Genomic DNA, 15341 nt, shown 5'->3' with positions numbered 1-15341 from the left:
GTCACCACTGTAGTCCTTTTTACAGCAAACAGTAGCGTAATTATCTTACTGCCTGATTTAGTGGGTGGACTTGGGAGTGTCAGACTACCAGTCTGAATCGTCCACTGTAAAAGAGTTGATTGACTAACAGGGCAGGAGGCTCCTGTTCTGTCCTACCTCCAAAGATGTCACAATGTTACGGACTGGCAAGGTGTCTCCTGGTCTGTCATGTCCTTCCACACCTGTCATTGGCGCTCACTTACTACAATTTACATGGCATCATGGGAACTGTAGTTTCTACAAGCAGCACTAGGAGATGAGAGGACATGATGTCTTCCCCCTCATAATTTCCCCTCTAGGTCCCTGGTAGAAGCTGCACTATATTAATTACAAAAGGTGAGATTTTTTTTTTTTTTTTAGCAAAATTAACTCTGAAATACAGGAAGTAATTTCCTAACATTATAATATTTAGAGAGCTGAAGCTACTAATATCTGAAATGTATTTGCATTGCTGGGTTCATCTTTGAAGTGTAATAATACCTATACCTAAGTAACTAGCAGGTAAGTTTTTATTTAAAAAATAGACACTGTATGTCTCTTCTGAAATGACACCTTTGCTGCCTGCCAGCAATGTTCCTCCTAAGGCCTTCTTCGCAAACAGAGCTAAGCACAGACTGCAACAAGACTCAGCACTTTGTGCTGACAGGTGTGTGCAGACAGCAATGACAGGCTGCCAGGAGCCACAGCTGTCCATAGGTATCCATACATCAAGTGGTTACCTGCGGTTAGGGACAGATATCCAACCCTGGCAGTAGACAGATGCATCCAAGGAGGGGCATCTGTCACTAACTGCAGGTAACCAGTCGATGTGCAGACATGTGGAGTTCAGTGGACAACTGCGGCTACTGTCAGCCTGTCATTGCTTTGCACAGGCTGAGTGGCTGCAGCTGTGCACAACCACCTGCCAGCCCAGTCATAAGTAATCTGCAGATTCTTGCCACTGTCCATACCTATGTATGTGCATTTGTCCATGTGAAGGAGGATCAAACATATATTGAGATTTGGTGACAGGAAGAACAGACCTGGACCTGCCAATCAAGATTACTGAAGACACTAAACCCAGAAGGAGACTGGTTGAAAAGGCCAGTGACAACGAAGGCAGTCAAGAACATTGCATCACTGGAGTGGAGGCAAGTATAGAAGACTTCAGTTTCACTTTAGATTATGTACAGACATAAAAGGTGTCCACAACAGTTGACCAGATGTGTTTATAGTATTTTTGGTAAATCGTTATTCTTTTAGCAATAATACTCATCATGTTGCAGTGTCTACTCTATTGCATAAATGTGCCACTGTCCATAAACAGGCATGTGTATTTGTCCATGAAGGAGCATCAAAAATGCATTGAGATTTGGTGCCAAGAAGAATTGGCCTGGGCCAGCCAATCAAGATTGCTGAAGAAACTGAATGCAGAAGACTGGTTGAAGAGGCCAGTGCCAACGAAGGAGGATGAAAATGTAGTAAAAGATGGTGTGGATGTAAGATGTCAATAACCCTAAGATGATGGTTTATTAGATGTGTTTACAGTATTTTGGTAAATCAGTATTGTTTTACCAATAATATGTGTCATGCCAGGGTGTCTGTGGCACTGAATAAAATGCATACACAGGCAACATATGACCACACAATGTGATAATCACTTATGTGAAAAGTACTTAACCTATATAGTTTCAATTTGTGAACGTAGCCTAATAATGTGTCTCTTCTATAAAGTGGGAAATTCTCAAATGTTTCTGTTAACCATGTTGTCTATGGTGATTTACAGTTGTATTCAGCTGACAACAGAACATGCAGAAAGTTTGGAGTTTAAGAGATACCCCTGTTTGGTTAACTTAAGTTAGTAAACATACAAAGCAACCCTTCAAAATGCCTTAGATCCCTATTTCGAGATTTATACACAAAGCCTGAAGAAGGTATCTAAAACATCCCAAAAGCTTACATCTTAAACAATTTAAGTTAGCCAATATAAGATGGGAAAAAACTCAGAGCTTTCTGTATTCTCCTTAATAATTAAATACTTAAAGCAAAACTACACTGCATCTGAGCACCACAAATCAAAATGCCATTTAATTCATTTTTAATTCATTTTCAATATTCAAAGCAAACTCACCCATTCATCCACGTATCCATGCTTGCAGAGAAAGCACTCCCAAGCATTTCTGGCCTGGCCATCTTGAGTAATGGCAGATGATTTATGTAGCATTTACTTCCTGGAATCCATCTGCCCTTAGCTCAGGTTGAATAATAGGGCATGGGGAATATTGCCCTCTAATCATCTTTGCCTGCTCAGGTAAAAGTAGGTTGCCAGTTACAGTTTGCCCTATGTAACATGGTGCTGTTCTGCAGTGAATATTCCATAATTGCCAGTCCTAATTCACAAGAATTTGTCTAATTACTAAATAAGATCAAGGGTTTTAGTGTTTTATACTGTTGGTGTGCAGCTATTTCACCGAAATTGTCAATCTTACCTTAATGCCTGGAGCATGAGCAAAAAAAGCTTCTGGACTTTGGGAATGATAGAGTGCACCATGTCCTACACAGCCCCATGGCGCTCTTATCGTCAAGCTCCCACAGTTAAAAAGGTTACCAGATCTGTATCGATACTTTGCAGCTTCATTTACAATCTGCAATGCAAAAAACGTTATTTCAATAGTCATACAATTAAAATCACTAACAAAAAGCCACATGAAACAACAAAAAATGTTCACAACAAATTTAGCAGTGTCATTATGTAGAGCAGGGCTTAAAATTTCAAGTCCTGAGCTACTAGCCTGGCCTTAAGAGTTACTCACCACCAGTTGCCCCAGCCAACCCCTACCCTGCTACACCCTTAATTACCCCCTAAACACACCCTCATAAATTATTTCATGAAATGACACTGTTAAATGTTACCCGCATTACATCAGGGTCCCCAGAGTCCCCCCACATTACATTCAGGGCCTCCAATGTGCCCCTAAACACTCAATCATACTTCGACCATGCACCGCATACACCCATAACCCCCTTTAATCTTTCATTCACAAAACCATAACTCTACCAAACATATCCTACCTACTATCCAACCCAGCATTATCTCAAATGCTCCATATGCTACCACCCATAATAACCACATCATCCTGAACCTGACCAAACCACCCATACATATAGGTTTACATACAGACACATATACACACACACAGAAACATGTACACACACGCACAGAGACATGTACACACATACACATGTATACACAAACACGTACAGATACATGTACGTACATACACAGACACATGTACACGCACACAGACACATGTTCATGCACACAGACACATGTATGTACATACATGTACATACACGCAGATACATGTACAGATACACACATGTACATACACACAGACACATACAAATACACACATTCATACATACACAGACACATGTACGTACATACACACAAACACACACGTACATGCACACAGACACATGTACACACACACACACACACATATATATGTACATACAAGCAAACACGTACAGATATACACATGTACATACACACAGACACATGTACATACACATACACACACACACACCCTATAAAAAGTTGCAGTACTTTGTTGTTCACTCACAGAGCCGGGTACTGCACTCTAGGGGGAGGCAGAGAGCACAGCACACGCTCCTTCCTTTGCTTTCACTGCACTCAACTATTGAGCAGTCTGACGACTCTCAATGCGAGTGACAGATCCAGCCCTGAGTTCCGAGCCTGCTCAGCAAGAGGGCCCTGGGGACATACCCCACCATAATTTCCACTCACCATAGGCGAGCAGGTGAGTGGAAATTTCAAGGCCTGATGTACAGGTTAACTTGACAACTGACATTTGCCTACCTAAACCGTTTTTTCCTCTTTTTAGAACATCTAAAGCTTTTATTGGTATATGGTTTTGACAAATCCCATTCTCCATTTTATTTATAGAATGACAAATTGGGAAAAATTATTTTTTTTTGTTTACAATACTGTAATTCTACCAATTCTAGTATTAAGCGGAGGTACATAATGTATGGCCAGCAATATTTAAGTAAATCCACCTCTGGTCTTGGTGAAAACAACAGACATCCTACAAAACAAAAACTTTTATGCACTGAACCCAAAAGACAAAATTAAATAAATGCAATAACTAGAAACCGCATTCTGCAAAAGCATCTGCTATATTTGACCCTGAAGGTCAGTTGAAAAAAATAATAAAATGCTGAAAGAGGATAGTCCATAAAACACCTTGATATTTGTCAAAGCCTGCAGAACATTTACACAAACAATTTAGCCGTATTTATTCATGAAATGCTGAAGCTTGTAGTCAATCAATATTTTACTCTGAACACTGTCCTTTAACTGGGGACTATTCTTAAATGGTCATAGTAGTGTGTAAAAGAGAATTGCTGCTTTCACAACACCTAAAACTTTGAAGAAAATGGGTATCAGCAGCAGAAGACCATATGGGGTTCCAAACTGGTCAGCTATTAACAGGAAATTATATATGTACATGGCTAGGCCCCAATCACATGGGCTAATTGCATATGTTTAATTTAAATGCAGAAGAATTTGATCTGGGAAAGAATTGTGTTAGTTTATATGCAAAATGTACACAAGTTATATCTAAACTACCCCTGGATGCACAGCTTTCCTTTTTGTTTTTTTTTTTATAAGCAATAAACCAAATGTGCCCAAATGCAAATAAAATCATTACATGAGTAGCCCACTTTTGGGGGCGCAAAAAGAAATGGCCCTCCCCAAACAGGATATTGCACTAAACCTGTAGGAAAATAAGAGAAGAACTTGCCAAGTAGAAGAGTGCGAGTTTGATAATCAATTTGCCTCTACCCAGGACAGGGCGTCAGTGAGCCGATGGAACTGCCTATCCTGGGAAATTTCCCAGTAATTTAATCAAAGTAATTGGGAGCAGATGAACTACTACAATTAGCATATAGTATTAACCAGAAGTATATAGATGGACACCTGTATGAAAAAGCTTTATATATTAAAAGGAATAAATAGTACATACATCCAACGTACAAACAGGTTTTATCAGAAAAAGGTCCAACAAGAATTCTGGTGGAATTGTGCACATATGCCTGGGTTCATATGGCTTTTAATAAAGACACCTCCAGTTGAATGTTGCAGAAAAGTTCTGTTGCAGGATGATCACAATGTGGGGTCTGTCTTGGTATCAGAGACCCGAAGGCAATCTTCCAGCATTGTCCAACCAGCCTGGCATGTAGCTGCTCACCAGCACTGGAACTCAGAGTTGGCCTATCTACTCTGCATCTTAGTTCAGAATAGCTTCTAATCTTTCATGCAACCAGGCCTATAACTATCAAGTGGCCATTGGATGCCTAACCTATGCGGTTTATATAGCCCGGAGCTAAAACTAGCTATAGAATCCCAGACCAAAAGGGACAGGGTTAACTAAAAAAAAGAGCTGAATATAAGCTTTATTGCAATAAACAGGTTCACCTAGTAACATACAACAAAGCAACCACTACATATTCAGACTTGATTATCTGGTATAGTGCATGTAAGATAACAAGTGGACAAATACTTCGGTCAGTAGTGTTTAAAAATTATAATAATATTTATTTTTCTGCACACGCATGCACGCACTTAATTGGCAACAATATTACAACTATTCAACATAGCACCTGCCTAAAAATCCCTGCTTCTGGTCTAGTTTCAGCAGCAGGTCTTTCGTGTCTCAAAAACCTCTCTCTTCACTTCCTCCTGGAGTTTTTAACCTAACAACCCAGAGACAGGAAGTGCTAAACAATTAATTCGGTGATAAGCAGCACATCTAATTTACAAATTTAGACAGTAAAGGGCAGAAGATCCTTACACATGCATTTATATTAATTTAGAAATGTCCTATAGAAGTGCATAATCACATGTATGTCATAACCCATGTGAATGAGGCCTTAGACATATTTGCTTCTAACATAAGACAGTTTGGCTTACTGCTTGTGCCTACTTAATGCACATTCCCTACCTGTATTTTTTCCATTTATGAGCAGCGGGGACCCGCAGATCATGGGCAGACTGACAACTCATGGGGCCCCCGGGCAATAGGGGGATCATGGGGCCCCTGTGTCCTTGCCCAAACTCAAAAAAGCCTATGAAAAAGGTACCAGGGGCATCTCATGGGGCCCCCTACTGACCCTAGGCCCTCGGGCAGTGCCCGAGTTTCCAAATGGTCAGTCCGCCCCTGCTGAAGATGCATTTCTAAGCCAGTTATGAGGAAAAGCTTTTGGGGTAAACTGAAATACATGCAAAATAAATGTGCACAAGGTGTCAATGAATTAAAGTGGTTTTTCACCTGTGCCAGAAGTCTGGCAAGCAAAATATGTGAGTTGGAAGCTTTGGTGCATGAACAGAACTATGATTTAATTGGTATTGCTGAATCTTGGCTTTATTCTTCACGTGACTGGGCCATTAATATTCCTGGCTATGTTCTCTTTTGGAGATAGGAAAGGTGGTGGTGTTTGTCTCTATGTGAGAAGTGATCTCAGAGCGAGTAGGAAAGAGGACCTAGTTGATGGAGAGTGTGATGAGGCTGAAGCATTATGGGTGGAAGTGCACATGGGGGTGTGTACTACAAAGGTAATCATTGGAGTTTGTTATAGGCCTCCCAGTGTTAATGAGGAGGTGGAGACTCAGCTCATTGCACAGATTGAAAGGTTTGGGACAGTGACTGGAGTAATGGTGCTACAGAAACAGTTAAAAAGGGCAAAATATTTTAAACCTACTACAGGAAAATTTTATGGTACAGTTCATAGAGGCCCCAACTGGTAATGATGCTCTGCTGGACCTGGTAATCTTAAACCATGCAGAGCTCATTACGAATGTCCATATAAAAGAACACCTGGGTAGCAGTGACCATAACATGATTTCATTTATTGTTAGCTGTAAACAGCAAGCACATACGGTAAAAATAAAACCACTCAATTTTAAGAGAGCTAATTTTCTAAGGCTGAGAGCTGCTCTCCAAGACTTAAGATGAGAATAGAAAATCGACCGATCGGTCATCCGATGACCAAGAGGCGTTCGTTTCTTGATCGGAATCGTGGCCCACATTAACCAATCTAAAAAAATTGTTCGTCAGACAATACGTATTGTTGACGTCTTCCATACAAGTGGAAGTGATGCAGTGTGCGTGTGACCTTGTAGCCATGCCCTTCCGGTCAGAATGAGCGATATACACAACAATTAACAGCAATGAGTATAATATAGTTTATTACATTATCTATATACATAAATAGTGATACATAAAATATAATTCTGCTTTCATTATCTCATTAGGCCAATCTACTTTTAACATCTGGATTTTTCATTTGTGTTTACGAAGATTCCTTGGACATAAACATCCGAGTCATCTTCTGTTTCCGCACGTGCGCTATAGCGCTTGATAGATTTTTCTCCTACGACTATCATACCACCGCATAGAAAATCGATCGTTCGCATGTAAAATGACAACATTTTTCACTGTTGTTCAACTGGATTTTTTGTTCACAATATCATTATCGGTTAAAACATCCTGCTCATCAACAAAGGGAAAATCGCTCGATCAGTGGTTCCGCGAAATTTTTTGCACAATTTTCTTATCGTTTGTACGGGGCATTAGACTGGGAGGGAATACTGGCATCAATGAACACAACACAGAAATGGGAGTTCTTCAAAAAGACTGTATGTGAACACACTGCAAAATATATTCCCATGTGCAACAAGTTTAAAAGGCTAACAATCAAACCTATGTGGCTTACGGCCAAAGTTAAAAAAGCTATAGATAATAAGAAAAGAGCTTTTATTAAATCTAAAAATGAAAGAACGCGATCATCATTTAAACATTACAAAGAATATAACAGAATATGCAAAAAGGAAATAAAGGCCGCAAAAATTGAAACGAATGACAGATTGCAAAAGATAGCAGGACAAACCCCAAAAAATTCTTCAAATATATTAATAGTAAAAAGGTCCGGTCCAAGCATGTAGGCCCTTTACACAATAATCTAGAGTGGGTGACTGGGGCAAAGAGAAGGCAAATTTATTAAATACCTTCTTCAGCTCTCTGTATACAAATTAGCATGGGGGAGCTCTTGTCCATAATGGGCATAGTATTGACACAGCCCCAGATGATCCACATTGGCTCACAATTGATATGATCCAAAAATATTTAGACAGAATAAAGGTGAATAAAGCACCTGGACTGGATGGCATACACCCACGGGTCCTTAACCTCCCTGGCGGTATGATTATTTCAGATTTTTGGTGCTGAAAGTGGTACCATTATTTTGCATGGAAATATGTAGTTTTTTTATTGTAGGCTGTAATTTTTAGGAATAACTCACTGAAATCTGTCCGAACAAGAGTCTATTAAACATCCCGGGTATGATAAAATTTGAAACACGAAATCATAAATTATAATTTAATAATCATAAAAAATAATATAATAATAATACATTTAATTCAATAATATAATCAAACCGAAAACACTGAAAATTGAAATAGAGCGCCAAGTTCGCACATTGCTGAGCAAAGTCGCAAAATCGTTTTCAGTGTCTGATGACGAATTTCCCCACGAATCATTATCACTCAATTCTGCAAGTGGTTCTGATTTACTATCGCTGTTCTCTAGCTGATCTAAACCCGCTTTTGACCTAAAGGGATACTTTTTGGACGTCATGGACGTTTCTCAGTTTCCAGGCAGAAAGAAGCGACAAAATGCAGGCAGGGCACAGGACAAAGCACTAGGGACAATATTATGTGAAATGGGTTGAAACAGCAATGTTTTACTATGTAAAATTTGTTTGGAAAAAAATTAAATTTTTTAAAATTTTAAAATTTCCCACCGGCGGCGCCCGTACGTCCCGACGTCACAGGGACCGGAACACAGAAGCCGGATGCCGGCATCGGCCGGAGGAGATGGCCGGGGACGCTGCAGGGGAAACATCACGGGAGCGAAGGACAAGGTAAGCTCTGCAGGGAATCCCTATGCAGCGCCGCATGGTAAGCCCGAGTGTATCTCGGGGTTACCACTTTTGGTACTGACATTTTACCCCAAGCTACACTCGGGAATACCGCTAGGGAGGTTAAAGAATTGAGCTATGTCATTTCAAAGCCATTGTTTCTCATTTTTAGGGACTCTTTATTGACTAGCATAGTACCACTGGATTGGCGTAAGGCCAATGTGGTGCCATTACCAAGTAATTATAGACCTGTTAGTTTAACTTCTATAGTTGGGAAGATACTGGAGAGTTTAATAAAAGACCACATAGATGAGTTCTTGCTGTAAAAAAAATATTTTAAGCAACAGACAGCATGGATTCATGAAAGACCGAAGTTGTCAAACAAATCTGATTTCTTTTTATGAGGAGGTGAGCAAAACCTTGGACAGAAGGGTGGCAGTGGCCGTGGTATACTTGGATTTTGCAAAAAAGTGTTTGACACAGTACCCCACACATGGCTAATGTGTAATGTAAAGTCTACAGGCTTGGAAAAATCTGTATATAAATGGATAGAAAACTGGCTAAAAGATCATATTCAGAGAGTAGTGAATAATGATTCATGCTCTGAATGGTCTTGGTTTGTCAGTGGTGTATCTCAAGGTTCAGTGTTGGGACCCTTACTTTTTAATATATTTATAAACGATATAGGGTCTGGGATTATAAATACCATTTCTGCCTTTGCAGATGACACCAAGCTGTGCAGTGGAATAACGTCCTTACAGGATGTCTCCAACTTACAAGCCGACCTCAATGCACTGTTTAATTGAGCAACTATGTGGCAAATGAGGTTTAATGTTGCTAAAACGTAAGGTTATGCACTTGAGGGCTAAGAATATGCAAGCATAATACATACTGGGGGGGGGGGTACAACTGGGGGAATCAATGGTGGGGAAGGATCTGGGAGTTCTGGTAGAATACAAGCTTAATAATGGCATGCAATGCCAAGCTGCGGTTTCTAAATTGAGCAAAATCCTTTCTTGTGTTAAAAGAGGTATAAACTCCAGAGAGAGATATCATATTACCCCTGTACAAATCATTAGTAACACCTCATCTGGAATATGTAGTTCAATTTTGGGCACCAATTCACAAAAAGAAGTTTGGGGAACTGGAGAAAGTACAGAGAAGGGCAACCAAACTGATAAGAGGCAAGAGGAAAGATTAGAGGAACTAAATTTATTCTCTCTTGAGAAGAGGAGATTAACAGGGAATATGACCAACATGTATAAATACATCAGTGGTTCATTCACCCTGAGGTCATCACAGAGGACAAGGGGGCACTCTTTACGTCTGGAGGAAAAGAAATGTAATCTCCAAACATGGAAAGGTTTCTTCACAGTGAGAGCTGTGAAAATGTGGAATAGACTCCCTCAAGAGTTGGTTCTGGCTAGCTCAGTGGATTGCTTTAAGAAAAAAAAAGGCCTGGATTCTTTCTTAGATGCACAGAATATAACTGGATACTAACATTTATAGGTAAAAGTTGATCCAGAGAATATCCGATTGCCTCTCGGGGGATCAGGAAGGAATTTTTTTCCCCTGCAGGAGCAAATTGGGTCATGCTTTGCTGGGGGGTTTTTTTGCCTTCCTCTGGAAAAACTTTTTTTGGGACTAACTATGGAACTATACTGCTTGGATACTAGAAGGGGGTACACCCCAAAAGCTTGTGCTGAATATTTGTGTGTTAATGCAAATAAGAAAATTATGGACAGTGCTCAATTGTTTTGCAGACTACCTTTAACAACCTAGAAGTTTGAAAAATGCACTTTTTGAAGGTTCCCCCACATTCATCCTCTTGAATTCTGACACATATCTCCTATGCCCTGTGAATTTGCATGCCAGCAATCCAGGATGTTGTGGAAAGAGATGGCCAGCAGAAAGACAGCACTCTTTTTTCACACAAGCTTATATTGGATTGTCAACAATAACTATTGTTTGTATTGCTATTACACTTCTGGTGTAATAAAATTAAAGTATATATTGTGGCCATAGTACATTAAAATACTGAAAATTACTTCTGAAATATTAACATATTAAAAACATTTTAGTGACAGACTTTACAGATACATGAACCAAAACTGGCATTTTACATTAAAATGTGTAAATCACTAGGGAATCTCACTGTAGAAATAGGCTAAATAAGGAAGTTTGGTATTCAGACTCAGCACTTAGACGTTTAGAAGCAAAATTCAAAATGCAGTTATGTGCTGGTGCATAAAGATATCCCATATTAAAAAAAGACATTGATAAAATAAGAATCATTTCCTAATTAGTTTTAACAGCTGTTTTATGTTAAGCTAATGACAAACCACAACATTTACAATCAGATTTCAATTTCCTAAGAAACTTTGCTACTGTAATTAAAAGATCTTGTTTCAAGGAACGGGTCAAGGTTAAAAAGAATTTAGTTTAAACAATTACATAAGAATCTAAAGTAATTTCAGTCAATAAATACAAGGAAAGCACCACTGACAGATGAAAATTAACTTTCCAGTGGTCAATATAGTGTTCTATCATCCCAAAGCTTTGGGATATTTTCCCTCAATAGTGAAATTACTACTCTCCTAAAGCAGGTGTCTACAGTTGTTTACTTGATATGTGCCAGTGTAGTATGTTATATTAACTCCCAAATAATAACTCCCCATTAATTTTTATATATTTAATAATAACTCTCTCTATGTAAGAATGCTACAAACTGGTTATTTGTTTCAACATATAGCCATATGCAGGCATCACTTTTTAAAAATCAGTTGTACTGACACAAATGAATGAAGCCAAGGCGTGCACAACAGGATACAGGGCTGAAGGTGTCATGTTGGAGAGACTAAGTATAAAAAAAACACTCATAAAATTGGCAGCAGAGTAACAGCCAGTTCTTTAGAGAGTTGAAGTATGGCTGCAGCTCAAAACACCATAAGCACTTTTCTTCATTGCACAATGAGCTTTATTTCTGTTATCCACAAATGTTTGTTTATCCTGTATTCTGCTGCACTTGCTACAACTCCATTGTCTAGTAGCTGTACAATATACCCCTCAAATGTCATGTCTGCAAGTGTTCCATTTTTCAACATACAGAGAAGGAAAGTGGGAGATGCGCACGCGCGCACACACACACTTGTATTCCATAGGGATTCATCTTGGAAATACAGATTACTGTGCAAAAGTTTTAGACAGGAGTGAAAAACAATGCTGTAAATTAGGAAGGCTTTCAGAAATAGAGGTGTAATTAGTTTTTTTTTTTGTTTTGTTTCATCAATTAAAGTGAGCAAAAAAAGTAAAATGAACAGAAGAGAAATCCAAATCAAATACTTGGTTTGACTACCCTTTGCCTTCAAAACAGCATTATTCTTCAAGGTACATTTGCACACAGTTTTTGAAGGAACTCGGCAGGTTTGTTCCAAACATTTTTAAGAATTAACCACAGAACTTCTGTGGATGTAGGCCGCCTCCAGTCCTTCTGTCTCTTCACGTAATCCCAGACAGACTATGCTAAGATCATGGCTCCGTGGAGGCCAAACCATCACTTCCAGGACTCCTTGTTCTTCTTTACACTGAAGATGGTTCTTAATATCATTGGCTGTATGTTTGAGGTCATTGTACTGCTGCATAATACATTTGGGGCCAATCACACACCTCTCTGGTGGTATGGTATTATGGATAAGCATTTGTCTGTATTTCTCAGCACTGAAGACATCAATGATCCTAACCAAATCTCCAACTCTATTTGCAGAAATGCAGCCACCATGCTTCACTGTTGCTTGCAGACACTCATTGTACTGCTCTCCAGCCCTTCATCAAACAAACAAACTGCCTAATGCTACAGCCAAATATTTCAAACTTTGACTCATCAGACCAGAACACCTGCTGCCTTTTTTCTGCACCCCAGTTCCTATATTTTCATGCATAGTTGAGTCACTTAGCCTTGTTTCCAAGTTGGAGTTATGGCTTTTTGGCTGAAATTCTTCCATGAAGACCACTTCTGGCCAGACTTCTGCAGACAGTAGATGGGTGTAGCTGGGTCCCACTGGTTTCTGCCAGTTCTGTGCTGATGGCACTGCAAGACATCTTCCGATTGCAAAGGGAAATAGGCATGATGTGTCTTTCATGTGCTGCATTAGGTTTCCTTGGCTGACCACCATCTATGGTCCTCAACACTACCGAATCAATGACATCCTTAATTGTACCATAAAGTCAGCAAGTCTCTATATTAATTTGTTAACGCAACTCAGACATCAATAAGCTGTTGATGTTAAATATCACCCTCCCTTCTTCCCTGGCAGCAGTGGCATAACTGCAAATCTTGGACTGCCATCCACCTTAAAAGGATAAGTTCACCTTTGGGAACATGTTACATGTTGCACCCTTTATTAGGGTGTAACATGTTCCAATAGCTGCAGCCGTGCGCCCACCACCCTTTTCCCCGTACTGTCTGTCAGATTTGAAAACAGCGCAGCCGTGCGGGGCTCCGCACACACGGCCACGTCATTCATTCACAGACTTCCTTAGCGGCTGTGGGCTTGTAATTTTCAATAAACTACCACGGCGCTGTGGTAGTTCATTGAAGCTTTCTGTCAGAATATCTGCGTGGCTGTGCATCCCTGTACGGCAAGCAGATATTCTGATAGGTCTGCAGGAGACCTGCATGGCATCAGCGATATACTGATCACTGGTGCAATGCTTTCCAGGCTCCTGCAGACAAAAATAATAAATGCACATTTTTTTTTTTACTTTCAAAAGAATGCGCATTTATTATTTTTGTACAAAAGGTGAACTTATCCTATAAATAGGAATTCCTATGGAAGCAAAACCCTTTTAAAAGAAGTACAGCCAAAGCTCTTTTGGCTTTACTTCTGTGAATCACAGGAGTTCAGTTCGTTCTGCACTCCTGTGACCTGTTTTCAGCTGATAGCGAGCCAAAGTCCGCTCTATCAGCTGATGTCACTCGGCCGGCCCAGTCTAGGGAAAGATCCCGACTTTAAAGTCAGGATCCACCCCAGAGTCTGGAGCGGCACCTGGCTCACCCTCATAGCAAAGCACTGACAGCCTGAGCCAGAAGCTCCTTTCCCCTCCACAGCCCAGCACTCCAGTGAGCGCTGGGGGGGGGGGGGGCAGAGCAGCGAGTGGTGACTTGACAGTCACCGCTCTCTGCTCAGAGCGGAGAGGAGAACTTAGTGATCGATAGCCATGTATTCGATGAATTCTCACCCTTACAGCTGACAGGGGGAAAATTCAGCATCGGATCGATGCTGCATCCACTTAGACAAGTATAAATGGGGGGGGGGGCTACTTCTCTGTTAACCAAGTTCTCAAAGTGTGGAATGGTAAGAAATTTTGTGTTTAGTGCTGTCTGTTGAGATTGCTTTACACTTTTAGGATACAGCAGGAAACAAGGATGTGAAGGGAAGTTACACCTTTGACCAGATATCTCCATTGGGCATTTTCTCCACATTTTCCGTATACCAGGAATGTATCAGATATCCCTTTATTTCCTTTTGCTAATTAATGACCACCAGGATAGTGAGGAGTACAGACAACGATAAAAAACTGACAGAGGCTAGCCCTTTCTACTCGAAAGAAGAAAAAAAAAGTGTGGGCTCCACCTAAAAAGAGCATACCTCTAAGTAAGTAAGTAACCAAAAGAGCATTTGTAAATTAGACAGCTAAAGAGCAAACAATGAGTTTTTCTTAGATATACAGTGGCCCCAAAACTGATAAAAATAAAACTGGCCATACACTCTGAAGCAGCCAAAATACTAACCTTTGCTGGTATTGGACAGAAAATTGTCAGCCTAACAGTGACGGCAGCAGCAACCTCCTGTCAGAATAAAATAGCCAGCAGAAGAGATTCACCCATCTATGGCTCTACATTTTTTTTAGCGTGGCTGGGGAAATCCAAGTAATTTTTCCTCATTCAGCCAGATGGTCTTGAACTAAAGAAATTCAACTGGTGTCTAGCCAGCTTAATAATCTTAAGGTGTGAATTCATGACAATTTGCAAGGGAAAAAACAAAAAACAACACACAAAAAACTCCACACCACTTTGTATTAGCTTAATAAGCAATTCCTTTTTCTATTCATGAAACATTATGAATCTCAGGGGAATTATTTATGCTTCTACAACCATCTGTCTGACCATAAGTGGGAAAGAAAACAATGTAAGCATTAAAAGCAATATAATGTTGTAATAAGCGGAAAACACAAAATAATGAAAGTCTGAACAAAACCCCAAAATGTCATATGTGCTTTAAAGTCCCTTTCTGGGGAAAAACAGGAAGTGCCCTTGT

At 39.9% G+C, this 15341-nt stretch overlaps 1 protein-coding gene across 2 annotated transcripts in view; it reads right to left on the bottom strand.

Moving 5' to 3' along the window:
- Positions 1–15341, bottom strand: part of BCKDHB (branched chain keto acid dehydrogenase E1 subunit beta) — a 275645-nt gene that overhangs the window by 173281 nt on the left and 87023 nt on the right. For both annotated transcript variants that reach the window (XR_016306628.1, XM_089655349.1), the window contains exon 5: positions 2508–2663. Coding sequence is in view for 1 of the 2 variants with exons in the window: in XM_089655349.1 (XP_089511475.1) it covers positions 2508–2663 (156 nt within the window). In the remaining variant the exon portion in view is untranslated. The remainder of the gene's footprint in view (positions 1–2507; positions 2664–15341) is intronic.

Source organism: Staurois parvus, unplaced genomic scaffold (assembly GCF_062004578.1).
Source record: "Staurois parvus isolate SC_StPar_1 unplaced genomic scaffold, SC_StPar_1.0 ptg000834l, whole genome shotgun sequence".
Lineage (NCBI taxonomy): Eukaryota > Metazoa > Chordata > Amphibia > Anura > Ranidae > Staurois > Staurois parvus.
Note: the sequence above shows the minus strand (reverse complement) of the source record. Positions and strands in the feature narration are given on the sequence as shown.